General features: G+C 67.0%; 1 protein-coding gene across 1 annotated transcript; it reads right to left on the reverse strand.

Moving 5' to 3' along the window:
- Positions 1-11,367: 11,367 nt before the first annotated feature.
- Positions 11,368-14,992, reverse strand: SMIM38 (small integral membrane protein 38). Its single transcript, XM_045855200.1, has 2 exons — positions 14,856-14,992; positions 11,368-13,482 (listed from the first exon to the last, which is right to left on the reverse strand). Exon 2 carries the CDS (start codon positions 12,798-12,800, stop codon positions 12,645-12,647), a length of 156 nt encoding a protein of 51 aa, XP_045711156.1. The 5' UTR covers positions 12,801-13,482; positions 14,856-14,992; the 3' UTR covers positions 11,368-12,644.
- Positions 14,993-25,516: the final 10,524 nt, after the last annotated feature.

A 25,516-nucleotide genomic window follows, 5' to 3' on the forward strand; every position in this document is an offset into this window, starting at 1 on the left:
GTGGCCCCGTCAGACAGCTCACGGGGGCAGGGCTGGGAAGCCCCCAAACCGACAGAGACGGCCCCTGGGTGGACGCCCGGGAGGCCTCTCTGAGTGGTGAGTGGTGTGGGGCAGCCCTCTGCCCCCAAGCCCCGCCTGGTTTTGTCTCCCCACACCCGTGTGGACATCCCGGCCCCACAGAGGAAGAAGCCAGGGCTGCTGGCGGCCTGGCCACTTGTCCACTGTCACCAAGTCGCTGACCACCCGGCGCCTCCGAGCCCGGACCTCTGACCGGCTGCCTCCGGCCACCCCCATCTGTCCTCATGTCTCCTGCACCCCCGGGTTCCTCTGCAGCGAGGTGCCCACCTGAGGGGCAGGTAAAGCTGCAGGGCCTGGGGAGGGAGCTCCCCCGCCGGCCACCCGCTCCTTCACCGCCGACTGGCTCACGCGCGTGCCTTCCATAGACCAGGAACCCAGCAGCAGGGCCAAAAAGCGGGGGAGGAATTCCGGGTGACGCCCCTAAGACGCCGGGACCTCAGCATTGGGGGGAGCGGATGTTAGGCAGGTGTTCGGTGTAGTCGTCACAGCGAAGCCCAGGGTGAGCCTCTGGAGGCCTGCTCTGGCGTGCCTCAGTTTCCCCATCTCTGCCAAGTGGGCAGGTTTGACAACCGCACGGCACTCACCCCAGGGTTTGGGGCCGGCAACGCCCGACCTGGGGTTGGTGCCTTTCATTCCCACGTGGCCCCAAGGACCCCTCAAGCCTTTGAGACAGAAACGCCCGCTGAAGGTGTGTGGCAAGGCTTTAAAAACAGGTCCACTCGGGGGCCTTTCTGCAGGGTTTCCGGGCAGGCCGCCAGCTTCTCCTTCCAATTAAACGCCCCATTTGGCGGCCGGTGGGCCCCCGGGCGGGAAGAGAGGGATGCCTGCTACTGCCGCTGTCTGGATGCAATTTGGGGGGACAGGAGATTTCATCCTCAGGGGGAGGGGGTACATCTGAGATGGGATTCCAGCGAAGCATCCCCCATTGCTTCCCCGGGAGAGGAGACGATCCACGTGTCCGGCCCCGCACCGGCTCTCCCGGGAGGACCAGCTCAGGGGATAGCCGGGGGCTAGGGGCCGGGCGCTGGGGGGCTGACAGGGTAAGGAGAGTCCCGCATCGCCGCTGCAGGGGTCCGGGAGAGTGAGGCCCCTCCAGCTCCGAGGCACCTCACCCCACACCTGCGTCCCTCAGTGCTGGAGCGGAGGTAATGATGAGCCGGTCAGAACAGGCAGCAACGGCTGGCACCGTGCAAGCGCGCTGTGTGCAGGGCTCCACTAAACGTTTCTCGGGGCTGCACAACGAGGAGGAGGAGGAGGCGCGGTGATGCCCACGGGGAAGCGGAGGCTCGGGGGGAAGGGACGCGACCCACCGAAGTCACAGGCTGGCAGCAGGGGGCCCCCCTGGGAGGGAGCAATGGGTACCCCAGGCCGTCCCTCAACCCCGAGCCCCGGCGGCCGCTGCCCGGCTGGGGGGCCCTGCAGAGTCTAGAAGCAGCGAGCTGGTTGTTGAGCAAGGCCGTGGGGCCCGTGGGCACGCACGCACGCACACACGTGCACGGGCTTGTGGACATTTGCACATATTTGCACAAGTTGGAAAGAGTCTTTGAAGAAAAAGAAGTAATGAAACGCCTGTGAGCGAAGCCAGGTGCCCGGAGAGGAAGCGGAGGGGAGATGAAAGCGAAGGCGGCGCCCCCGCCCCCCACCTCCGGAAGCCCCCACCGGGCGCGCGGGAGGCCGCCTGATGGCTCCCATTTGTGCAGGCCGAGCACCGGGGCGGCCGCCACCCGGGCGTGCGGCTGCGGGGACACGTCGAGTGGGGGGCCGCGACCCGGAGGCGGCCACCTCGGCCGGCGATCTGACCACCATATGGACCCTCTCCAGCTCCCTGAGAAACAGGAAACCGCCGGAAAGGAAGACGGATCGCACCCCTGCCTCCTTCCCGTCGGCTGCCCAGCGTGCACGCGGCGGCTGTCGGCGGCGCGCGCGCGGATGGATCCGGGGGTTTGCGACCTCCGGTCGGCTCCCGGCTGTCCTTTCCGCGGCTGAGCCGGGCTGCGTGGACCCCACCGGCTCTTTCAATCTGGTGCCCCTCGGGGACATGTCTAAGTGTTCAACTCAAGGTGGCAGCAATACTACTTCATGTCAGGCCCAAAGAGACCTCTTCCTGGTTTGCAAAGGACCTGTGCCTGATTTCAGGGCCAGTGGAAGACAACTCGGAAATGTCCCCACCCATCAATCATCCCAGGCCCGGGGCTCCGCAGGCTCCACTCTCAGCTGGGGTTTCACCTCCAAGGCCACGTTCTGGGCCAGAGGCTGGGGATCCCGGCCGTCAGCGCCGGGGAGACAGCGTGGGGTTGAGGAGTAGTAGGCCCCTCCCCGTGCCACTTTGCCACCAGAGCGCTGTGTGCCATTAGCGACGTCACTTGCCCTCTCTGGTTTCTTATTTCCTTCAGCTGCACGACCAGCACGTTACAGTTTAAACTCTAAGCTCTTCCGCCTGGCCTCCCTTCCCCCGACAACACGCAGCCTCTTCTCAACGCCCCCCCCCCCACCCACGTGCACCCGGGTCACCAAAAGCCTTGCTGGTCTCAGAGCCAGGCCCCCACGCGGCCACCACCAGCCCCCTGGGGGCTCTCTCTCCACTGGCAACACCATCCGCAACCCTGTCATTTGAGGGACAACCACTTGCAAGATCCCCTGGCCCCAGCTAGTGGACACCAACGGCCCTGTGGGTCCTGTCCCCCGTGTCGCACAGGGCAGAGGAGGGACAGCCGCTCTCCCCCAGGGAGGCCAGTGAGGATGGACAGTAGAGAGCAGGTGGGCGCGACTTCCTCCCGCTGAAAGGGCTTCCCCACTCAGCCCCCCGGGACTTTGCTCCTGTAGGTTCTGCTTCTCCCTGCGGGTCCCGGCCCCAGGTCAGTCCCTCCTGCCACCGGAAGGAGCTGAACTAAGTGCCACCAGGGAACTGCAGTCTCCTGAAGGGCCATCCTCCCAGGCCTCCTCTGGAGGACGCAGATGAAGTCACTGCTGAACGGCCACCTCCGCGTCCTGGGCCCGGGGCCCTGTCCCCGGGCTCACCCTGCAGGGACCAGCCCCCGTCTCCATGGGAAGGGTTCTGAGAGCACAGACGCTTCTCGCTGCTGCTGTCACAGGTCCCTGCTGCCCTCACAGATCCCTACAGCTGTCACAGGTCCCTGTTGCCGTCACAGGTCCCTGCAGCCACGGCGGCCTAGCACAGCCCACTTGCCCACTGCCACTCCGTGGGCCAGAGGCCGCCCCGGGCTGCACTGGGTGACACTGAGGTGGCGCGGCTCCAGGGAGAGCCCGTGGAGGTCGCCCTGGGGAGCCAGCCCTGCAGCCCGTGGGGACAAACCCCGCCCGACAGGTGGCAGCGCGCAGAGCAGAAGGCAGGGCCTCTGCGGCAGAACCCCAGAGAAGGGCTGGCTCCCGGCCCCTGACCACCCGTCGGGGGCCATTGGGCAAGTCTGGCCTCCTGCCCGGAGAGAAGCGAGGGGCCCAGGGAGGCCAGGGACGTGGCTGTGACAGGGCCCTTGAGATCAACATCCCCTCTTGGGCCTGAACGCCTCCCGCTCTGGCTTTTCTGTCTGCGGAACACACGGCCCCAAACTGAGCAGCTCGAACCCCACTCCCCACGCACTGCCACCCGTGCTGCCCGTGGGTCAGGGTCTGGACGCGCACAGTGGGGACACGCGTCTGCTCCCTGGCGCTGGTGCCTCGGCCAGACCGCCCGGAGGCTGGGGGAGAATCGTCCGAGGCGCATTCCCTCCCCCGGCTGCTGGTGAAGCTGGTGGCGGCGGCGGCAGGGGCCTGGTGGGCTGTGGCCAGAACCACTCCGGTGGCCTCTCCGGGTGGCTTGGGCTCCCTCGCAGCATGGAGGACGGGTCCCCAGGATGTGAGCCCACAGCGACAGCCGAGTGGAAGCCAGACTGCCCTTTCGGACCCCGGCGGGGGACAGGGTCGCAGCGCCTCGTTTTGGCCCTAAACTCCGTGGGAGCCACCAGGTCCGCCCGGGTCCCTGCCCAGGGCGGGGGCACCGAGCGCCTCCGCTCACGCCGTACCAAGAGCAGGGCGGATGGGTGTCACCCTGTCGGATGCGCCACCTCTCCTGGCGCCTCACGCCGACGCTGGCCCCGGGCACAACTGCAGAGCCGCTCCTCAGACCCAGCTGCTTCTGAGGGGCTCAAGCCTCAGCGCCGTCTGCTGGTGGCCGCCCACGCAGGTCGGGCCCCGGGAGGGGACCGGGCCGCCTCCAACGGGCTCAGAGACCCAGGTTCTCCCTGTGGGGAGCCGCCCCGAGCCCGGGGGCCCTGGACAGGCGGGCAGGAACAGCGGCCCCACAGGCGGGGGGACAGGGCGGCCACCACACCGCCCCGCCCCCGGCCCCGATTGCCTCATCCTCCTCTGATAAATGGAGAGATACGCCGGCTAATTCCCCTGGCGCCGCGGGGGAGGATGCCCTGTCCCCGCTGAAATGGGCCCAGGCTCCTTATCGGCGGCCACTGCACAAATCACCCACGACAGGCTTCCGTCACCCGCCCCCTCACCACCACCCCGGAGGGCTGCGGAGGGGCTGCTGGTGCTGGTGGCTCTGCCCACGCGGAGGCAAAGGGCCTGCCCCCGCCTCCCGCAAAGCGCTGCAGTGATTCACCCTGCAGACGCGCTCGAGGAGTGCGGCTGGGGCGCTGGCCAGCCACGCGGAGCACCGGGTTTCCCAGAAGACAGCATTCTGGAACATTCCCTGCAGACTTCCTGCGGGGAGCAGGGTCCAGATGGTAGGAAAGGCTTCCGGGGAGGCCAGGGTCAGGCCCCGCACAGGAGCCCCTCTCTCAGGCCTCGGGCAGAACTCCACAGCGGCCACGGAGCGTTGCGCCAGCCAGCGGGGGCCCCTCTGGGAGCGGGGCCCCGAGCCACGGCGCAGGGCACACGTCCGGGAAGCGAGCTCTGCTGCCGGTCACGTCAAGGGCACGGAAGAGGCCCGAGTCGTTAGAACCTGGGTGGCTCGGGAAGGTCCGGGTCGATGCCGGTGGCCCCTCCCCGGGGCCCGAGCGCTGCCAGGATCCTCCCAGCACCTCCCCACCCGCCCCAAAGCAAGGGCAGGTCAGAGAGGGGAGGGACCGAAACTTTGTCCACGGCCACGTAAGCACCTCACTTCTGCAGACGGAGATGACACGGCCGGCCGTGTGACTACACTCATGGAAGGTGGGAGAGAGGGGGCTGGGGCCCAAGTCTGTGAGGAGCCACCCGTGCAGGCAGGGTCCCAGGGTCCTCTGGGCCGGCTGAACCCAAGGGTCCTTCTGACGAGCCGCGTCGTGCTGTTAAGGGGCCGGGAGACCCCAAAGTCACTGTGGGTCCCCCATTCCAAGCGTCTTGGGGACCCCGGCCCCATCCTCGGAGGGGTCAGCCCAGGGGTGGGGAGAAACAAGGGGCAGCCCCGCCCGCAACTCCCACCCCACCTGGTGCCAGAATCCAGGGCCCACCCAGGCGCCTCCCCTCGGCCAGGCAACTGCCAGAGGAGGGTTCCCCTATCCCGGCTCAGCACCCCTCTTCTCCCCGCAGGCCACCCGGACAGCTTTAACAGCCGCGCCGGAAAGGTCACGGAAGGGGCCGTGCGGACTTCCCCGGGCTTCCTGTGGCTCACACGGCAAAGGGCCCGCCACCCCTCCAGCCTCCTTTCCCCACAGGCTCGGCGGCCCAGCTCGGAGGAGACGGGGACAGGAGCGCTGTGGCCGCCCCCCCAACCCCGCATTTCCCAGAGAAAACCCCATTCCTCCACCCTGCAAACTGTCGGGGACGGGACAACACCGTCACCACCACGTCACAGCAGCCCTGCAAGTCACGGCGCCCGGGCCAGGTCCTCGCTCTCCCCCGGGACCATAAAGGGTGGCCGACTCTTCCAGGAGAAAGACACTGAAACACGTGTGGGGCCATGACACTGGGTGACACGCAGCCAGCCGTGATGGAGCGCCCCCCCCGCCAGGGGGTCTCGCCCCAGCCAGCCATGTCCTCCCCTCCGGAGCCCGGACACGCCCCAGGTTTCCCTGCAGCATGCAGCCCGGCCCCGGGGGGCAGTGGGGTCGGCTTCGAAACGGCCTCGGGTTCCCCCATCGTCAATAGTTCATCGGGCCCCTCTGGGGTCAACCCAGACTCGGAGGACGATACCGCTCGGGACTACAGTCCAGCACCCGGTTGGAACCGAGAGGAAGTGAGCGGTGGACCGCGGCCGGCCAGCCACCAGCGCCCTGCGAGGGCAGGAAGTCCCGGGCGGATGGCGGCCCCGGACAGGCTTTCCCCTCCCGCGTGTCCGACGGTCGGGCCGCAGCCCGGTAGAGAAGGGATGGCGCTTCCCATCCCCCCGAGGCTCACCATCCTGGGGACAAAAATCCAGTTATCAAAGATGCGTCACCCGCAACCCACGGGGCCCCTCGTGACAACAGGGGCTCTGGAAACCGTCAGGGAAGATTGAAGAAGAGCAGTGCGCCCGGCGTGGCTGCAATCTTGGAGCGTGCGTCCCCCCCACCCCGCCCCCGTCGGGAGCCACCACAGATAAAGCATCAGCTCATTCAATTAGGCCGAGGAAAATGGAAAATAGCTCAGACTCGCAGCCGAAATATTTCATGTCTTAGCAAACACTGCGCCCCGTTAAAAGGGGGCCAGGGGTCTGCTCTGTCTGCCAATAAAGGTAATTTAGGGAGGGCCCGGGACGCGGGCGCGGGAGATAAGCGTGAAGGCGTGTTTCCACCACGGATGAGTTCACGGATGACGCCCGCAGCCGGGCGGGGGGGGGGGGGTCGGCGCGCAATCACAGCACTAACGAAGAGTGAGACGTCCCAGGACATGGGGGATGACAAGCCTCGTCCCTGGCTTCCCCGGTAATAGGTAATGAGCCACCGATAATGCAATCGGAGGCCAGCTGGCGGTCTGCGCGGGGCGGCGTGCTCACGGGCAACGGCCGCTGGGCCGACCCCAACCGCCCCGCAGGGCTGGTGAACGCCACTGAGCGGACAGGGCCCGCGGCTAAGGGTCTGAGAAGATGTACCTGCAGCGAAGTAGGAGCCACGTGGTTTGACATGTGTGATCTCAAGTGGACACAGGGAACTGACAAAAAGTCTGGTGGCATTTTAACCGCGTGAGAAGCACACACTAGCCCTGGCTGCTGTGGCTCAGTGCATTGAGCGCCAGCCTGGGGACCAAAGGGTCGCGGGTTCGATTCCCAGTCAGGGCACATACATGCCTGGGTTGTGGGCCAGGTCCCCAGTAGGGGGTGCACAAGAGGCAAAACCACACACTGATGTTTCTCTCCCTCTCGTTCTCCTTTCCTTCCCCCTCTCTCTGAAAACAAATGAATAAACTCTTCAAAAAAACAAAACAAAACAAAACACACACCAAGGGTCCTGGATGTGCCCCGTCGGCACCTGGGTCGACGACGGGCCCTCGTGGAACAATGGACGGGCCCTGAGGGCTCTCGGCTGTGCCGTCCTGCGTGGAATGACCAGGGCTCTGGGCACAGCTCGGCAACGTGGCCCCGCACCGGGCGCGGGGCACAGGCTGACCCAGCAGGCTGCTGGCCCGGGACCGGAAACACCCGATGACTGTGCAGCAGCGGGGGACGCAGGCAAGGTCCCCACGCCGGAGGAGGGAGGGTGCAGGGGCACCTGTGGCCAGAGCAGAGGAAGGGCCCCAAGTGCTTGCGGGGCCTGTGAGGAGTCGGGCTTGGCAGAGGAGACTGTGGCTCCGTCAAGGCCCAGGTCGCCAGGGCCCCCAGGGCCTGCTCTGCCGGTGGGGGCACCGCCGAGAAAGGGGAAAGAAGGGAAGGGCCCTAATTCGTACCCAGCCACCGGGGCTCCCGAGGCTGGCTCTGCAGGCGCCCCTGGCACTCCGGGGGCCTCGCAAACACCAGCTGGCACCTCGGCATCTCCGGCGGGCAGGCCGCTCCTTTCCCCCCCCCCCACCCCGCAGCTCTGCTCCGGGAAGCGGCCCTGGACTCTCGCCGGGAAGGCCCGGGGGGTCCCGGCACCTGGCCTCCTGGCTCGGCACAGCCGGAGGCGGCGCGGCTCCCGGAACCTGTGCCGAGTGGCCTTCCGGCTACTTCTCTCACAAGGAGTTCTCAAGAAACTCTGGGGGATAAACTGCCCCTCGTGGAGTTACCCTGGGCACCTCCGGGGAACCCCTTGGAGGCGGTGGATTCACAAATTCAATGAAATTCTGCACAAAAACCAGCAGGTGCACAGTGCCTGCCACCTTTCTCAAAGTCACCTGCCCAAGGAAGCGTTCTGAGGAGAGACCTGCTCAGGTAAGGGGTTCAAGGGACACGCTTTGGGGGGAGTGCAGGGCCTGTTCCTGGCATTTGGGGGAGGGGGAGCTCAGCCCCTTCCCTGGCCACCGCCACCACAGCAGCTGGTGGCGGAAGGGCGGGCCCCAGAGCTCACTGACTGCGTTCCCCTCCAGGTCTGCAGGAGGGGGGCTGGGTGTCCACCGCATCAATGTTAAGGACTCTGGGTGCAAGTGCGGGTGACATTGCACCTTGGGGCTGCCTTGGGGCACCTTGGCCACTGCGCCCTGCACCCCTCCCGCACACACCTGCACATGCATCCCCCTCACAGCACTCGCAGTAACACGTGGGCCACACCCAGGTCCACAGATCACCCTCCCCAGGCAGGCGGCAGATGCTGTGGACGATGGCCACCTCGTTGCCCCCCCAGTGGCAAGGAAACTTCCAGGAGGGACAGTCCGTCTCTGGGCCCCCGCCAGGGTGAGCCCTCCTCGTTTGCTGCAACCACCACTGTGTGTCCCCTCCCCAGGCAGCCGGGACGGGACAGCTCAGGTGCATCACCAGCACCGAGCCGCCCCCGCTCAGGGCCCTCGGAGGAAGACCTGCCCTGCCGAGAACTCCTGCAAACACAAGGGCCGTGGGCTTGGCCGAGAGGGCAGCCGGGGCCGGGGGTGCCCAGGGGCCGTGGCAGCCCCCCCCACCAGCCTACAGAGAGGGCGCTGACAGGCCGGAGGGCCGCTCCCCGGGCCACCGGAGTCTCCTCACCCGGGAATTCCCAGCCAAGGCTGCCCCATTGTCTGGAGAATTCTTATCGGCACAGGCAGACGGGCCCTTTCACAGACATCTGCCAACCCCCGTCCCGGGCTGGGTCTTGGGTTTCCGCGGGCAGGCGCAGGCCAGTGCCGGGAGACGGGGCCGCGGCGGAGGGCAGGCTCTGTTTACGCGCGGCGGTGCGGGCGCCGGCTCCCACGGGGTCGTGTGTCTTTGTGCACAGGTGGCAGGGGGCCCGGCTCTGCTCGCACGGTGCCTGCCTGCGGCCACCTTCCTCTCGGGTCCTTCCCCTTTCCCTCTCTCTCCTTTCCCTCCCTCCCTCCTGCCTCCCCGCCCTGCTTCCCTCCCAGCAGGTAGTCGGTGCTCTTCCCGCGCCAGCCCCGGGCTGCACGCTGGACTCCCGGCTCTTCACGAGACTCCGGGCCACGGGCGGCTCCCAGAGGAAAGCTCAGCATGCCATCGCCACTCACACAACAGGCGGGACCCGCTGGGGCTCCCCTGCCCTGGCCAGAGGCCCTGGCAGGCTTCCTGGAGGAGGTGACCTATTCCCGACACCCGACATGAGATCAGACGCGTGGCTGCCGTTCGGTCCACGTTTTGGGATTGATCGGAACCTCTCTGACCCCAGGCAGACGCCACGTCACACCCAGCAGAAGGGAGGCCATTCGGGAGGCTGGCCGAGCTCCGGAGAAGGCGAGGGGCACCTGACACGCACCCACGGTGTGAGGAGGCCGCGGAAGGACACATGGCCTGTCCTTGGAAAGGCGGCAGGCCCGCCCTTGCTGGTGGTCACTCCGGTGGCTGGAGCTTCGTCCCACACACCGGGAGGTCGCGGGTTCAGTCCCCGATTGGGGCACTACGGGAGGCAACCCATCGGTGTTCTCTCTCTCGTTGATGTTTCTCTCCCCTGCTTCCTCCCTCGAAAACCAATACACAGATTTGAAGACACATATTTCTTTTTCACAAAGGAAGGAGACAGACCCACAGGGTTCTTCCATAAACCTTGCCTCTTCTTTCCCGAACCAGACCCGCTGACGTAATAAATAAACCAATCGGTGCAGGACAGGGCCGCGCAGCCGCCCGGGCGGCAGTCTGGTGGGAGGAGCTCAGACTGGCCCCCGGACAGGGCTGTGGCCCGAGGCGGGGCTCACCCCTCCCCCAGGGGCACCTGCACATCTGCACCCCCTTCTCCATACATCCCCCGTCCAAACAGACTCACCTGGTACCAGGCAGCCCGCAGAGGACCCTGAACTGGCCCTGAGCAGTGCCGCCTCCGGGCCCGTGTTCCTGCTGTCCCCCTGCCTGGAACTCCGCTCTCCCCCATCCACCCACAGTCCCCCACGTCCCCTCCTCCAGGCAGCCTTCCCGGCCCTTTCCCTGGGCATATCGCTGGGGCCCTCTGGGCCTCTGTTACAACCTTCAGGGTGTGGGCATCATTCACATGCCCCCTCCCATGGTCCCCAGGGACCCAGGAGCTGTCAGAGGCGGGACTGTCCCACCCATGTCTCTGCACCGACAACTACATGGAGTGTGCATGGGCGCCGACACCAGCGGGGTGGGGGGGTGGGGCAGGGGAAGAGCCCCCCCCCCACCCACCGGGCCCCAGGCTCCCGGCCTCCGCGCACCGCACCACACTGAGGGGACCCCTCAGCAGACGCAGCGGCTGCGGAAGGAGCCCAGCTGCCAGCTGCCGCCTGACGTAACTCCCTCCGTTTTCAGACCCAGCGACTCCTCCCCGCAGCAGGGGGCGCTGCTCCTGGGGGCGCCGTCCTCGGGCCAAGCAAGGAGAGAGAGGGCGCGGGGGGCCTGGCCGCTGGGCTTGCCCCCTCCAGGGTGCCCAGTTCGGGACGCCAGGCACACCCCGACGAAGGTGGCCAGAGGGTCGCATCGGTCCCATCCTGATGAGAGACAGCCGCTGGCCTTTCCCCCACAGACACACAGACACGCAGACACACAGACACCCAGACACCCAGACTGGCCTGGGGCAGGGGGTGCCCTGCAGTCCTGCCCCAGCCTGGCTGTGTCCTCCTCCTCTGGGGGCAGGGAGGGGGGGCAGGAGAAGGCTGTGTGACCCCTGACCTTTCAGTGTTGGGGGTCGGGGTACCCATGATGAGATGGGTGCACAGAATGAGGGACCGCACCGCCCTTTGCCCTCACACCCCCCCCACACACTCCACGTACCCTTCCCCCTGCACCCCTGCCTGCCCTGAAACACACGGGGAAACACCGGCCCCTCCCCAAGGCCCCCCCCACCCCGACCCTCCTCCACGGAGCCTCGCTCCAATAGGTACCACTTGATTGTTTCTTTATTTCCTTCTTTTAAAATAACACATTATAGGAATTGGCAGGAAACCCACGAGAGCAGGTACGGGACAACAGCACAGTGTGGGGAGCCTGCTGCCCGTCAGGAAGGACAGGCAGGCCCTGGGCAGAGCCGCGTGCACTCGTGGTCATCGAGAGCACTGGAGAGAGTCCGGGCTGCTGCGTCTGGGGGAGGGTCCGCTGGCTGGGGGAGGGGCGGCAGGCCGGCTTCTCCCGGGTGCCCTTCCGTGGTTTCCCAGGACGCAGGAGCAGGAGCAGGACGGCACAGAAGTCGGGGACGTCCCCAAGGCCACCCTCGGGCTCCACCGAGAGTGAGGGATGCTCCGAGCCGGCGGGTGGCTGCCGCACTCCGTCGTGGTCAGAACCCGGGTCCACGTCACACCCGGAGGGTTGTCACCGGGGAGGCGCCCGAGTCCCAGTGTCCGGGCTCCGTGGCTCCATCCGCGGACACGGCCGACCACCCATGTGCCCGGCCCCCCAGTTCCAGACCCCCCAGATGCGGGGCGGGTGCTCCCTGGCTCCCCGCGCCCATCCCAGGTCACACTGTTGGACAGCGGTGGCCCACGCACGGCCCCAAGGTCCCAGGGACACGGGGCACAAGGATCAGGCAGACCCGGAGATGCACCCCCCACCCCACCCGGGGCCAATGTGGCGATGTGGCAGTTTCTCCTGCGGGTCACCGGGCATCAGGGTGGGAAGCGAGAGAAGCAGCCATGGTGGCGTTTGTCCTCGAGGGTCAGGCTCGACCCCCTGCTGCGCCCGCCGCCACCTCCCCGGAGGGGCCAGCCTCATCACTGGCTCCCCAGCCAGGAGCTCCTGCCCCACCCAAGCAACCTCAGCCCAGCGGTCCGCTCTGGGGGAAACTGAGGCAGCTGTGTTCCCTCCAGGAGGGATGAAGATTCATCTCGTCCCCCCAGGAGGCGGGAGGAGACAGAGATGCGAGGTGGCCCTGGGCGGCAGGGCGGGCTGCGAGGTCGTGACATCTGCCCTCGTGGTGCCCCCCGAGCCCCACGGCTCACCCCCACGTCCTCCTGCAAACGTATTCATAAAGGGCTGGGAGCACAGAAATTCTCAGAGCAAGACCCACCCCCGGGATCGCTCACTCCAACAGGGGCCCCCAGAACGTGGGGACGGACTGGCCCAGGTGGCCTGTCTGTCCCCCGACGTGGGGGGTGAAACGTGGCCAGCACAGCCCTGGCCAGCCTGGGTGGGGGGCGTGGGGGCCCGCCCTGCCCTGGGGGCCCTAGTCCTCCTTGGGTTTGCGGGGCTGGCGCCGGGCCAGCCTGTAGTCGACGTAGGTCCCCAGGCAGGACCACAGGAGGAAGCGCGCCAGCAAGATGACGACCAGCAGGACCAGGAGGGGGTCGGGACCCGCGCTGCCCCCGAGCCAGGAGTCCATGCCGCCTGCCAGGGCGGGCGGGCGGCCCCAAGCACGGCAGCAGGGACGTGGCCCGGACCGCAGCGGGCCCCGGGTTCCCGGCCAGGCCGTGCCCAGCGCCCACAGCGGGGCCAGGGGCCTGCACCGGGTACTCAGGATAGCTGGGCGGCCGCGAGGCCCACACCCGCCCCCCTCAGGGACGGCCCTGTCCTCTCCGCAGCCCCCCCCCAAGGCTCCGGCCCAGGGCCTCCCCGGCTGGCCGGCCGGCGGGAGGACAGCGCGGGGACGGCGAGCGGCCGCCTTGGTCAAGAGGCCCGCGTGCCATTCATCCAGAAGGAGCCGCTCTCCGGGCCGACAATGGCCGCATTGTGGGGAGGCCCGGGGCTGGCGACTGCGGGCCACCCCCCTCCCGAGCCCCCCGTGCGCCGGCGCTGACGTAATCCGCTAACGTCTCCGGCGGCAGCTGCTGGGCGAAGCTGGCCACCTTCTCCGGCTCTTTCAGCCGCCCACGCCCGCTCTTCCGGCCCCCCGAGACAATCGGGCCCTTTCTCTCCCCAATTAGCTATCACGCGGGAGGCCGGCGCTGTCCAGCGGCTGCGGTCCCTGCAGCAGCAGCAGCAGCAGCAGCAGCAGCAGCAGCAGCCCAGGGTGGGTGGGGGCAGGGAGGCGCCAGGGCCGCGGCGGCGGGGACGCAGGCAGAGAGCTGTGCAAAGGCAAAGGGGGAGAGAGAGGGGGGAGGGTGAGGACAGGCCCCTCGGGCCGAGGGAGGCCCCGGACGTGGCTCCATGAGCACAGGGGCCACGACAAAGCAGAGTGGGGGTCCCGGCGCCTCCTCCCTGCCCACCCACGCCCGCAGACCCGTGGCCTAAGCTGGACAAGACAGTCCTGTGGGGTCCCCTCACATCCCTCACAGTGACCCTTGTCCCCAACTAGGGCCCCCTGCAGACTCGCTGGGTGACCTTGGGTAAGCAGCCGAACCCCTGGGGGCCACGGACTCCCTGTCAGAAAGGGAGGCCAGCGGCAGGTGTCTGCCCGGAGGTCGTGGAGAGGACAGGGGGGGCAGGTGCTGTCCTGAGAGCGGCACCGAGTCTGGGCGAGAATCTGCGGCCCCTCTGCTCCCCCAAAGAGGAGGCCCTGAGATGCGCCTGCCCAGCCTTCTCTGCCCCACACGCACACACACAAGCACACGCGTGTGCACATGCAGACGTGCGCACACTCCTCTACGGACTCGGTCCGCCACCAAGTTCAGAGCCAGGCTCTCTGTGGGTGTAGCCACGGTCTGGGCCCCTCGTCCAGCCTCCGCCCCGTGGCCCCTGAACACAGAGGGGGCCCCCGGGAGGAGAGGGATGTCTGGATGCCCGGTCCTGGGGGTCCGACCACCTTCTCAGTCGCGAAGTGGTCCGACCCCCAGGCCCTGAGCCAGAGAGCGAGTTCGGGGGGGCCCCCAGGGCCGCGGGCCGCCTGAAGCCGGTCCGGGGCTCCTCTGCCCACAGAATGACCACACGCTCCCGCCCGGCCTGTCCGGAGGGCTCTGAGGAGTGAGTGCGAAGGCTTCGGCAGCGAGCACACCTTCGGGTGAGCCACGGAGCCAGACCACACGCTCCCCTGTGGCTTCCGTGGTGACAGTCCCCGCGAACCCCAGACTGGCGCCCAGCGCCCCGCGGCCCCCGGGCCCGGCGGCTCAGTGCCACTCTCCGTCGGAGGTCCCCCTGGGAAGCGTGCTGGGCCCTGTCTGCTCCCTGGACGGCAGCCGGACACAGGGAGGGAGCCGCCGACCGTGGACCTGGACGGGTGTCCAGCGCGTGGACCGAACCACACTCTCAGGACACGTGTGGTTCTCCCCGGGTTTGCCCGCCAGGCGCAGAGGGTCAAGGACCACTCCATCATCGCGGGGGGGCTCCAGCGAGGACGCGGCTGCTGCGGGGGCTTCCAGAAGGTTGCGGAGACCCCTCCGCAGGTTCACTGGTTCCCTCCCCGGAGACGCCACCAGCCTGCACAAGGGGAGGTCCCCGGGACAGCAGCGGTGAGCTGGGGGGGACCAGGAAGAGGCTGAGTCCCCGGCAGCGTGGCACTCACCTGCGCGAGCGGGGTCTCCGGTGGGCGTCCTGGGGGCGCCGCGGCACCGGGCTCACGCACGGCCGAGCCCAGCTCCTGGCCTCTGGCCCTGCAGGCGGGGACCGGGCGGCCCCGGATAAATCTGTTTGCCGAGCGCAGGAAGTCAGCCGCGCCCCGTCACGTGGCGTCGGGCAAGGAAACCCAGGGTCACGGACACACCCCCCCCCCTTCCTGCTCAGATGTCCCCGGGCCCCGGGACTCCGCGAGGCCAAGGTCAGCAAGCCCTTCAGGACAGGCAGTGCATGGCCCTCCTGCCCTGGACAAGGTCAAGGCTGTCCCCAGGGCCGCCTTCTGAGGAAGGCCCCCACGGTGCAGGCGCAGGGGCCTTAGGCAGGCAAGAGGGCCGTCGCCCACAAGGAAAGGTGATTAAGTGACGATGAAGCACAGCAGGTGGCCCCGCTGGCTCAGCACCCACAGTCTCCGTGGGTGGGCGCCAGGGGCTCCCCGCTCACGGGAAGGAAACGCCCCAAGTCACCCCAGCACTGGCAGCGATGGCGGGTGCGGGTGCCATCCGGGTTCCATGCACACGCCTAGGGCCCCTCCGCCTGTCCCTGCGGCCCACCTCCGGCGCCCACGTCCCTGGTCTCCCAACACAGCTTCCTGGACAGGGGGGCGTCCTTGGCTGCAGTGGCCTCCCCGACACCCAGGGGCCAGTGCCCGGGGATTTCATCCCCCCCCTTCAGCAGCCCTTTGCTGAAGACTGACCCCATGGGACAAGAGTGCTCGCCGGGAGGCAGGACAAAGGGGAAGGCCAACCCCGGCCCCCGAGTTCCCCTCCAGGCAGCAGCGAACTTGGGGCCTGAAGTCGCACCTCTTCTTGGCCTTCTCCTGCTCCCCCCCTGCCCTCCCCACTCCTCCCTCCCGCTTCTCCTGGGTGTTCTTCCTGGGTGCTCTTAAAGCACCCGCCAGAATGCAACCCGTGACCAAGTTGACGAAGATGACCCGCGTCCCCAGGGCTGAGCAGGAGGAGGCTCCTGCGCTGAGTCGCAGAGGACAGACTGGGGACCCGGGTTAAATCCAGGCGTGCCAAGGGCGGGGAGGTCTCCCTGCGCCCAGACGTCCCGCCGATGCGGCAGTGACCTGCACGCGCCCCCGGATGGGCCCTTTCCACGGAGGAGGTCCGAGGGGGAGGGTGGGGGATGGAGGTGCAGCAGCCGGGCCCTGCCCAGCACCAGCCCCGCCGCCAAGGTGGCAGCGCCAGAACAAGCCCCGGGGGCCCCCCCGTGCGAGCTGCTGGCCGGGTCCTCGGAAGCCGGGGAGTCTCCGTCCAGGTGTCCCCGCCACACTCTGGGCCTTGGCTCGGCCCCTCCCCGTGTTCCGAACCAGAGGCCCAGGCTGAGAAAAGCACTTTTCGGGGGAACCACGGCCCCAACGCCACGAGGCCCCGGGGGCCTGGCCGGCCCACAGGCAGGAGTGGGGAGCACAGCCGAGTCCCCTCGTGCCGTGCCCACCTGTCCCATCACCCCGGCTTCTGGGCAGCTGCCTGGTTTGGGATTTTGCTTCCATGACAATGTGAACTTCCGGTGTTTCTGGACCGTGAGCTCCCACCAAATCCCCGGGGGCCACGCAGCTCCTGGCCCCGGGAATCGGTCGGGGAGTGGGGGGAGGGGTTCCGTGCCCCGGTGTGGAGAAGCCGAACTAGAGGAGGCGCACGTTTCTGAGAGGCCGGGTTTGCAAAACCACCAGCACCAACTGCACTGAGACCCAGGGTCTCAGGAGCTTGGAGTCGTCCTGAAAATCGTCCCCGTGTGTGTGTGTGTGTGTGTGTGTGTGTGTGTGTGTGCGCGCATGTAGGTGTGTACGCGTGCACACAAGCAAGACACGCTGCTGTCACAAAAAACAAAGCGGCGGCTGCGGAAGTGCACGCGGCAGAGCGCGGCCGGCGCGTCGTGCCCTCTGCCGAGACGGGCGCCGGTCGCCGGGGAAACCGAGACCACGGAGACCGTGGTGCTGACGGGCACCCGGTGGCCTCTGCTGCGAAGGCTGGTGGCCCACGTGCCTCTCCTCCAGGAGCACCGCGCCTCCAACCCCAGCACAGCCAGGCTCCGCCGGGATGGACTCCCGCCCCGCCGGCCGGCACACTTCCAGGTCTCCCACGTGTTGGTGTCTGGAAGGTCCCTTCTTCCTGCACCCCAGACCGATTACGGTCCCCCGGTGAGGCGAGTGGGGACAGGGGGAGCGCCTCCCCGTGGAGGGGGGGGCGGTGGGGCCCCTCCCACCCGAGGGCTGTCCCTGAGAGGCGGCCCGAGCGGGTGGGCAGGGAGAGGACGGGGACCACACACTGGAGGGCGGCGACGACGCTGCCGCCCGTGGCCGTGCAGAGCCCGGATGCAACTGCGCTCGGAGCCGCCCGACGGCCGGCCAGGGTCGCCTCGTCGGAGTTTTCGCTGACCTCGCCTGAGCGCCCCTCCTCGGGCGGAGAGGCCCTTTCAGGGTGAGAGGCAACTACACATTGATGTTTCTCTCCCTCTCTTTCTCCCTCCCTTCCTTCTCTAAAAATAAGTAAATAAAATCTTTAAAAAAAGAGAAACCTACTGAGTGGAGAGGGAAAAACCCCCAGCAGCTCCCACACACACGACCTCGCTCTGCGTCCCTCGATTCCTGAGTGAGAAGGGACTTGGGGGGCAGGGACCGGGTCGGAGGGACGCCCCCAGGCCTGCTGAGCCCGAGCCGAACGGCAGCTCCGAGGGGAGGTCCTTCGGATCAGGCCGTGCGCCGGCAGGTGACGGGCATGAGGGCCCGGTGACATGCGTGGGCCCTGCAGGTGGCCTGAGCCATGGGGAGACCCGCCTGTCCCCTTGGAACCCCCAAGGACCTTGTGTTCACGGGCCTCCCACGGCCCCCGTCGTCAGCGGTGGGTGACAGTGACCAGTCACCGGCCAGAGGAGGAGGCCACACAGGCCAGCTTGGACTAGTCACCGGGCGTGGCCAGCTCACAGGAGAGGGGCCGGGACCCCGTCAGGAAGCACAGCAGCTGCCGGCGTCCTCCCGGCTCCGAGGCCCACACGGCCTCCGAGGCTCAGGGACCCTCTGCCCAGCGCCCTCCCCTCCGCTTCCTGCCTGCTCTGCCGCTTCCTGCACGCAGGGCTGGCCCACGGCGCCGGGGCGCGGAGCGCGGGGTGGAGCCCGCGACCGAGAAGCCCCAGGAGGGGAGGCCAGGTGAGCGTCTGAAGGGAGCGTGACTGGCCGAGAACGTTCCAGAACCGACGGGAAACATCGGCCACAGATTCAGGCACCCCCCAGCACCCAGCGGAGGATGAAGGCAAAGCCACCCGTCCCCGGAGACGCCCCAGGGAGACCATGGGGTCCCGACGAGGGAGAGGCCGTGCGCGCACCTGGGATCCAGCGAGGTCCCGGGCACGTGGGCTCAGGTGGCAGAGAAACGGCCTTGACAGGAGGAGTTATATCGCACCTGTCACAGAAAAGCGACTCGGACAGCGTCGGAGAAGTGTGCGAAGTGGGGTTTTATTCTCGCACTCGGACCCAGGGGAGACCGTCTCCAAACTCTGGGCCCAGGGCTCAGGCGGGGGCTGGCTTGTATTCCTGCTGCAGAAGTGGAAGGTGCCGGGGATGGGGGGCGGGAGCCGTTTTCCAGAAGCCAGGTGCAGGGGTTAGCGTGCGGCCTTGAGATCACCACTCTCTAAAAATGGCCACTGCCCAGTGTGTCCTGTTGCACACCCACGGCTCCAGGGAGGGCAGGACAGGGGTGGCGAGCCCGTCGCACCCCCTGGGTCCCCTGGGGAGGCACCTGGGCCGTCAGGGGACGGGATGAGCGAGCCGTTGGGACACGTCGACTCCCCTCTCCCGGCCCCAGAGGAAGCCGACTGCCCCGTCCTGTAAACCCAACCAGAAATGTCCCCGCAGAAGCCTGTGCCGGGGTCTTCTGCCGGTGCGTCTGCGAAGGCACGCGCTCGGTCAGTTACCCCCTTATTGAGCAAGTACCTCCCTCTCTCTGGGCCTCAGGAGCCTGGAAAAGAGAGACTAGTTTCTAGCTTGAATTGAGCATCTGCTATGTGCCAAACGCTGCACGAATCCATCAGGGGTTGCCTGAAACTCTCTAGAGAGGCTCAGCCCACGGGGGTTCATTTTCCTCACTGACAAGGGCTGGGGCCCCACGCCATCCCGGTCTAAATGCATCTGACCCCGGCATCTTGACAGCGTAGTTTCAGCCTCATGGCCCAAGAAGGCTGCTGCTCCTGCAGCCCTCAACCCAAACTCCAGGAAGAGGAACACCAGGAGGAGGCAGCCGTGCTCGTATCAGGAAAGCAGGAGCTTCCCAGGGAAGCTCTAGTACACGCCCACTCCCACCCCCTTCGGCCAGAATGGCGCCACTGGGCCCCCGACGCCAGAGCCGCGGGGAAGCTGGGGTCCTCGCTGGGCCACGCGCACGTGGTTTTGCGTTCATTCCCACGAGGCGGTTCTTGGTGACCAACTCCAGCGCAAAGAAGTGAAAGGACTCGCGTCACATCCCCAGAGCTGGGGCCCGAGTCCACGCGCACGTCCGTCGGCGAGATCCTTCTCGGAACCGCTGGCCCCGGCTCTGCCGGCCTCTCCGGAGGGGAAGCTAACGCTCACTTTTACTTTTCCCCCAAATGACCCTTCCAACACGCCCTTCCTGTTCCTGGGGGACCTTGACGGAGCCTGACGCACCTGCCCCGCTGCTGGACGCTGTGACCCCGTGACCCCGTGACCCTTGCGACCCCTGGAAGAAGCTCCTTTCCTTGCGGGGCCCATGGCCTCGGAGGCCCGTGGCCCGTGGCTTGTCACAGCCTCGGGACCCCAGACCTCGAGGGCCGGCCGTGATGTTGCCTGTCGATGCCTTACCCGGAAGGACCCGTACCGAGGGGTGATGGCATGGCCGGCGGTGGAGCACACGCGGCTGCAGACAGCACAGACCCTGCGCGAGCCCCGAGCGGCCGGCCCCTGCCGCGTGGGAACCGGGCCGTCGCCGGGAGTACACCCCCCTGGAAGAGCTTTGCTCCCCTGGCTCCCTCTGGGCCCCCCCAACCCTGGTTTCCGACAGTTCGCGCCAGGTAATCTGAAGTCACAGGTCGGCCAGGCCGAGCCTGGAGGACGCGGCTCATGTTTCCGAGCAGGTCGGGGCCGACATGCTGACAACGGGGGAGTTGCGTAAGGCCCGGGGGAGGGCTCCCCACCCGTGGGGAAATGAGCCCCCGGGTCCCAATGGGAATCCTGTGTGGCCCGGGCACTTCCGGCTCCTAAACCCTCTCTCTCTTCCTCACGCGCACACAGACTCGTGTTAGGAGCAGGAGGGGCCGGGGGTCAACCCTCCAAGGGCAGCCCACCTCTCCGGCGCTAAGTACTTCCTGGCGAGCAAAGGCCTGGGTTCGGCCCGGCCCTGCGCACGGCTCTCCCTGAAGGCGTCAGCCCCACACCCAGCCAAGCTCCTGGGGATGGAGGAAGAGGGCCGGGAAGTCACAGGGGCTGCAGAGTCGGGGCGTCGCTGCACCCCGAAAGCCAGCGGGAACAGCAGGGGGCGTGGACAGCGGGCAGGAGCGGGAGGGGCGGAGCACAGGCCCGGGGTCCCGGCCGCCTCTTTGGAGGACGAGCCAGAGGAGCACAACAGCTCGGACCTGCGGGTCCCGGCGGAGGGGTGGCCACACCCGCGGGAGCATCCTGGGTCCCGCTGAGACCCGGTCCCCCATCCCTCCGAGGGTCTGGGGAGAGACACCACGCCGCGCAGCCGCACACCGGCAGGGGGCTGCCCTCACGGAGCGGCCTCCACGCGGTCCCCACGCAGGCCAGCACTTCCGACTGTCCTTCCTTCCTTCCTACGACCCCGGGGACCCGGCTCCTGCTGGTGGGTCTCTCCCCGGCGGCCCTCTCTGCACGAACTTGCCCCGTTAATCTTCCCCAAACACCACACGCACACTCACACACACACACTCACACACACACACACTCTCACACACACACTCACACGTACACACACACTCACACACACTCACACACTCTCACACACTCACACACACACTCACTCACTCACACACTCTCACACACACACTCACACACTCTCACACGCTCACTCACACACACTCACATGCACACTCACTCGCACACTCACGCGCGCACTCACATTCACACACTCGCGCGCACACTCACACACACATACACACACTCACACACACTCACACACACACAGTCTCACACACACAGTCTCACACACACTCACATACACTCTCTCTCAAACACACACACACACACACACACGCTGTCTCCAAGCCCCTCGACAGCGACCCGGGCACCGTGCACCCCACGAGGGCCCGAGAGGCCCGCTACCGCGCATCACTGCACTTGGCCCTCGGGCGCCCTGGGGCGGCAGCACCCGAGTCTCCATTCCACGGAGGAGAAAGCCGAGGCTCAGGGAGAGGAGGGGCTTCCCCAAGCCCCGCCCCCGACAGCTGCTGGGTGGCACCACGTCCCCGACTGGTGAAGTCAGGAGGGAACAGCTCCTCACCCCTCTGTCTCCCCAGGGCCCAGGGGATCGAGCCCGAACCCCACCACCTGGCCTCCGACCTCCCTCCCCCATGGGGTCATCCACGCACATACGTGGGGCTGCTCCCCCTCCTTCCAAACGCACCCCCTTGGCCAGCGCAGGCCCCAGGGGGAGCGCCCCTCCTGCCTTGCAGCCTGTTTCCAAAGAAACCCCCCCCCCGCAAGCTCACCCCCTGGTGCTCAGCCCTGCGTGGCCCCAGATTCTGCACAGGACCAAGCTGGGAACCAGCGGGGTGTAGCGGAACCGATGGTGTGTGATTAAGGACACCGCGGCCCCCTCTGGAGTCACCCACCATGGGCAACGCCGGCCACCACATCGGGAGGACCCTCGGGCAGCCCTGGGGAGGGAGGGGCAGGTGGCGAAGGACGGAGGCCTCTGCCCACAGCAGCACCCGCCGGCCACACACCCAAGGGTGTGGGCCGCCTCCGTGGGGCGCCCGTTCAGCCCCAGCGGAGACTGCAGACGACGATGCAGCCCGCGCTTCCACAGCGACCTCTGAACCCCTGAGCCAGCACCCCCGGGAGAGGCCCCTCCCTGACTCCTGGCCCACAGAGGCGGTGAGGAGGTGGTGAGGGTGCCCTGTTGGTGAGGTGGTGAGTGTGCCCTGTTGGTGAGGTGGCGAGTGTGCACTATTGGTGAGGTAGTGAGTGTGCCCTGTTGGTGAGGTGGTGAGTGTGCACTATTAGTAAGGTGGCGAGTGTGCCCTGTTGGGAGGTGGCGAGTTTGCCCTGTTGGTGAGGTGGTGAGTGTGCACTATTGGTGAGGTAGTGAGTGTGCCCTGTTGGTGAGGTGGTGAGGGTGCCCTCAGCTGCTCCTCTTTAGGGAAGTGTGTTGTACACACACTTCAGGTAAGAGGTAGCAGATCCACTACTTGTCCCCCGCAGAGAAAACTGGGGGGCGGCAATCGAAGGGGTGTTCGACACTATCAGACAGCACAAGACACTTACTGAAATGGCCAAAACTTTCAACAGACAACACCAAGTGCTGACAAACACACAGCACAGAGGGAAAGGGGTTTGGCAGTGACGTTAAACATTCACTTCCCGTGCAATACCACCACCCCACTTTCAGCGTGCACCCCCCAAACACGCCCACACCAAGACCTGCACCCAGGTGCTCAGGCAGCGGCTTTCTGCACAGTTGCCACAAGTGAAGATGCTGTGGGTGCCCGTCACCTGGGAGATCGGGGAGAACTGCGGTGTGTTCGTGCCGCGTGGCATCCACGCCCCACTCGGGCGCGAGGCCAGCAGACAGGACGAGCTACAGACACGCGCATCGTGCCAGGGGGACGGACGGGAGCCAACCCCAAAGGGCTGCATGCGCGTGATTTTAAAACTTACGTGACATCCTGGCTGGTATAGCTCAGTGGATTGAGCGCGGGCTTCGAACCAAGGCATCGCAGGTTCGATTCCCAGTCAGGGCACAGGCCTGGGTTGCGGGCCGGGTCCCCAGGGGGTGCCACATGAGAGGCAACCTCACAGTGATGTTTCTCTCTCTCTTTCTCCCTCCCTTCCCCTCTCTAAAAATAAATAAAATCTTTAAAAAAAAAGAAATACTTAATTAAAAAAAAACTTATGTGGCGTTTTGCAAACAGACAAAACCATGTGGACAAGGGAACAGGCCCGTGGTTGCCAGGGGCTGGGGCAGGAAGGGCCTTAAGGGTCTGCGAGACAGTGTTCTGCCCCAGCTGGGGTGGTGGTCACGCACCCGCACCCCCTTATCGAAAAGGCATTCGGCTGTGAAACGGGCAGCTTTTCCACGTGGAAATTGTGGCTCAGCGACCTCCCCCCCAGAAATCGTCGTCCTCACCCGCAAAGGTGACAGAGTTGGAGGAAGGGAAGCACTCACTCTCTGTTGCCAACGCAGAGCCTGACAGCTAGTGAATGGGCAGTGTCCCCTGTGGCCAGCGGTCCCGTGGACCCCATGTCCTCCCCATCAGACACGTGAGCAGACTGAGGCTGGAGAAGGGAGGTCACTGGCATCACCAGCATCCACAGCCAGGACCCCGAGGCTGTCCTGGGGGAGACGTCGGGGACCCCAGAGACCCTCCGGGGGAGGTTCTGCCCCGCCCGCGCTTACAGGCTGAGGAGCAGACTCAGGAGGGAGCCGGGCCTCACTGGTCAACGCTCACCCCTCCTACAAGCACCCTGAGAACAGAAAAGACCCCCGGACACCAGGAGGAATGAGGAGTGGGGGGGGGGCACCAGAGCCTGAGCCAGGCCCTGCCCTCGGGAGCCCACAGCGGCACCATCTGGTCCAAGGTCACCTCCCAGACCAGGACACGGGGCTGCCCAGACACACTCCCACAGTTCCCCCCGAGAGCCACCCTCAGGCCCCAGGGGCATGGGGCCCAGAGTCCCCCCACCCGGGGGGCTGGGGTTTCGAGGAGGGCGGGAGGGGACTCACGACCCGTCTGGGGCCTGTCCAGGGGAACCAGAGCCCCTGGAGAGGGCAGAGGGGACTCTGGGGGTCCGGCTGCACCCTGCAGCACCGCTGAGGGGTCTGTGGGAAGGGGCCAAGGTTGCCGGGGGGGCTCGCTGAGGGACCCTTGCGCCCGCCGCAATTCTGACTGAAAGTTCTGGAAGCGCTGCAGTCCCTGCCTGTCTCGCTCCGGGTGCGGCGCTGCAGGCCCAGCGCGTGCACGTGCAGAAGGCCCCACCTAGAGGCAGGATCGGCCGCGTCCCCGCCAGGCCGGCGTCCCCGGGGGGAGGGGGGCAGCCCGGCTCTCCCACAGGGAGTCCTGCCCGGACACTCACCCCGGCCGGGCCCTCAAAACCTCGGTGCCCTCCTCCGCGGGGCGAGGACGGAGACCTGCCCCCCACCCAGGCTGCGTCACGGCGACGCCACGTGCACAGCGACCTGGTGCAGGCCCGGCGCGCGGCAGGCGCACCCGTGAGAGCCGTCTCCCATGGAAGGTTGGGCCTCGGTGGCACGATGCCCGGAGATCCCGGCTTGGGAGCCGCTCTGAGCCACCCCTGGGGGCCGGGACACCGCGGGGGCGCCGTCCAGCTCCCGGGGCGGCCGGGCGGGGCGGCCGGGAGGGGCGGCACGGATATCCCTCCGCCCTGTGACTTGCCCAGGCCCTCAACGACCGCCGGCGTATCAGTTTCACACAAGGCCAGGCCTGGACGCGCGGCCACCCCAGAGGAAGGGACTTCTGGCTGCCAGCAGCGGGTGGTGACAGGCTGGGTGTAGGACCCGCGTGGCCCCGAGGCAACCAGGAGGACCAGGGCCCCCAGGGACAGGGAACGCACGTGGACAGAGGGCAGGGACGGGCAGGTGTCCGGCCCCTGCTGAGGAAGGAAGGCGGCTCTTTCCAAACCTGGAAACTCCCCAGGTAACAATGTCCTTGCTGAAGATGCCCCCCTGCCCCGCCCCACTGGTCACCTCTCTCGAGCTCAGAGTGCCCAGCCCGGGGCCACGGGCCGGTGGCCGGCACGGAGACAGGGCGCTCTGACACTGTGCTTCCGGAACCCACTCGCAGACCCTTCTCACGGACTGCCCCGGAGCGCCCTCAAAGGCGGGTGGCGGACAGAGAAGGTGACGGGCTTAGCCAGGTCGCGCCCCTTCCCAAGGTCACACAGTAGGGCAACGCAGAGTCAGGACAGAGCCCCAGGTTTTCACACCAGGGCCCCGGCCCTCCCCCTGAGCTGCCCCACCCCCACCTCGTGGGTGCCGGGCTCCATTCATCCAGGGCCCCCCACCCCATGCCACCCCGCGCCGCCCTGCACCAACCCCAGGCCAGGAGCCGTGTCCCCAGGAGAAGGGCCAAGTCTTCTCGCCTCGAGCTGAGACTTTCACGGGCCTGGGGGACTTTTGCTTTCTGAGGGTTTCCCCTTGCATCAAATAACAGCAACAGTCATTTACACCGATGATCGCATTGGAACAAAAGCAAATCAATATTCTATGTTGTGTTCCTTTCCTGGGGCCACCATGATGAGTTACTACCCCAAACCGGAAACGGATTCTCTCACTGCCGAGAGGCCGGAAGTCCACCATGAAGGTGTGGCAGGGCCACGCTGCACCCAGAGGTGGCTCTGCGGAGGGTCCTGCCTGCCTCCTCCGGCTTCCAGGGGCCCCGGGTGGCCCCGGGGCTGGTGGCCGC

This window comes from Phyllostomus hastatus, unplaced genomic scaffold (genome assembly GCF_019186645.2).
Source record: "Phyllostomus hastatus isolate PE091 unplaced genomic scaffold, TTU_PhHast_1.1 phas_scaffold_11, whole genome shotgun sequence".
Classification (NCBI taxonomy): domain Eukaryota; kingdom Metazoa; phylum Chordata; class Mammalia; order Chiroptera; family Phyllostomidae; genus Phyllostomus; species Phyllostomus hastatus.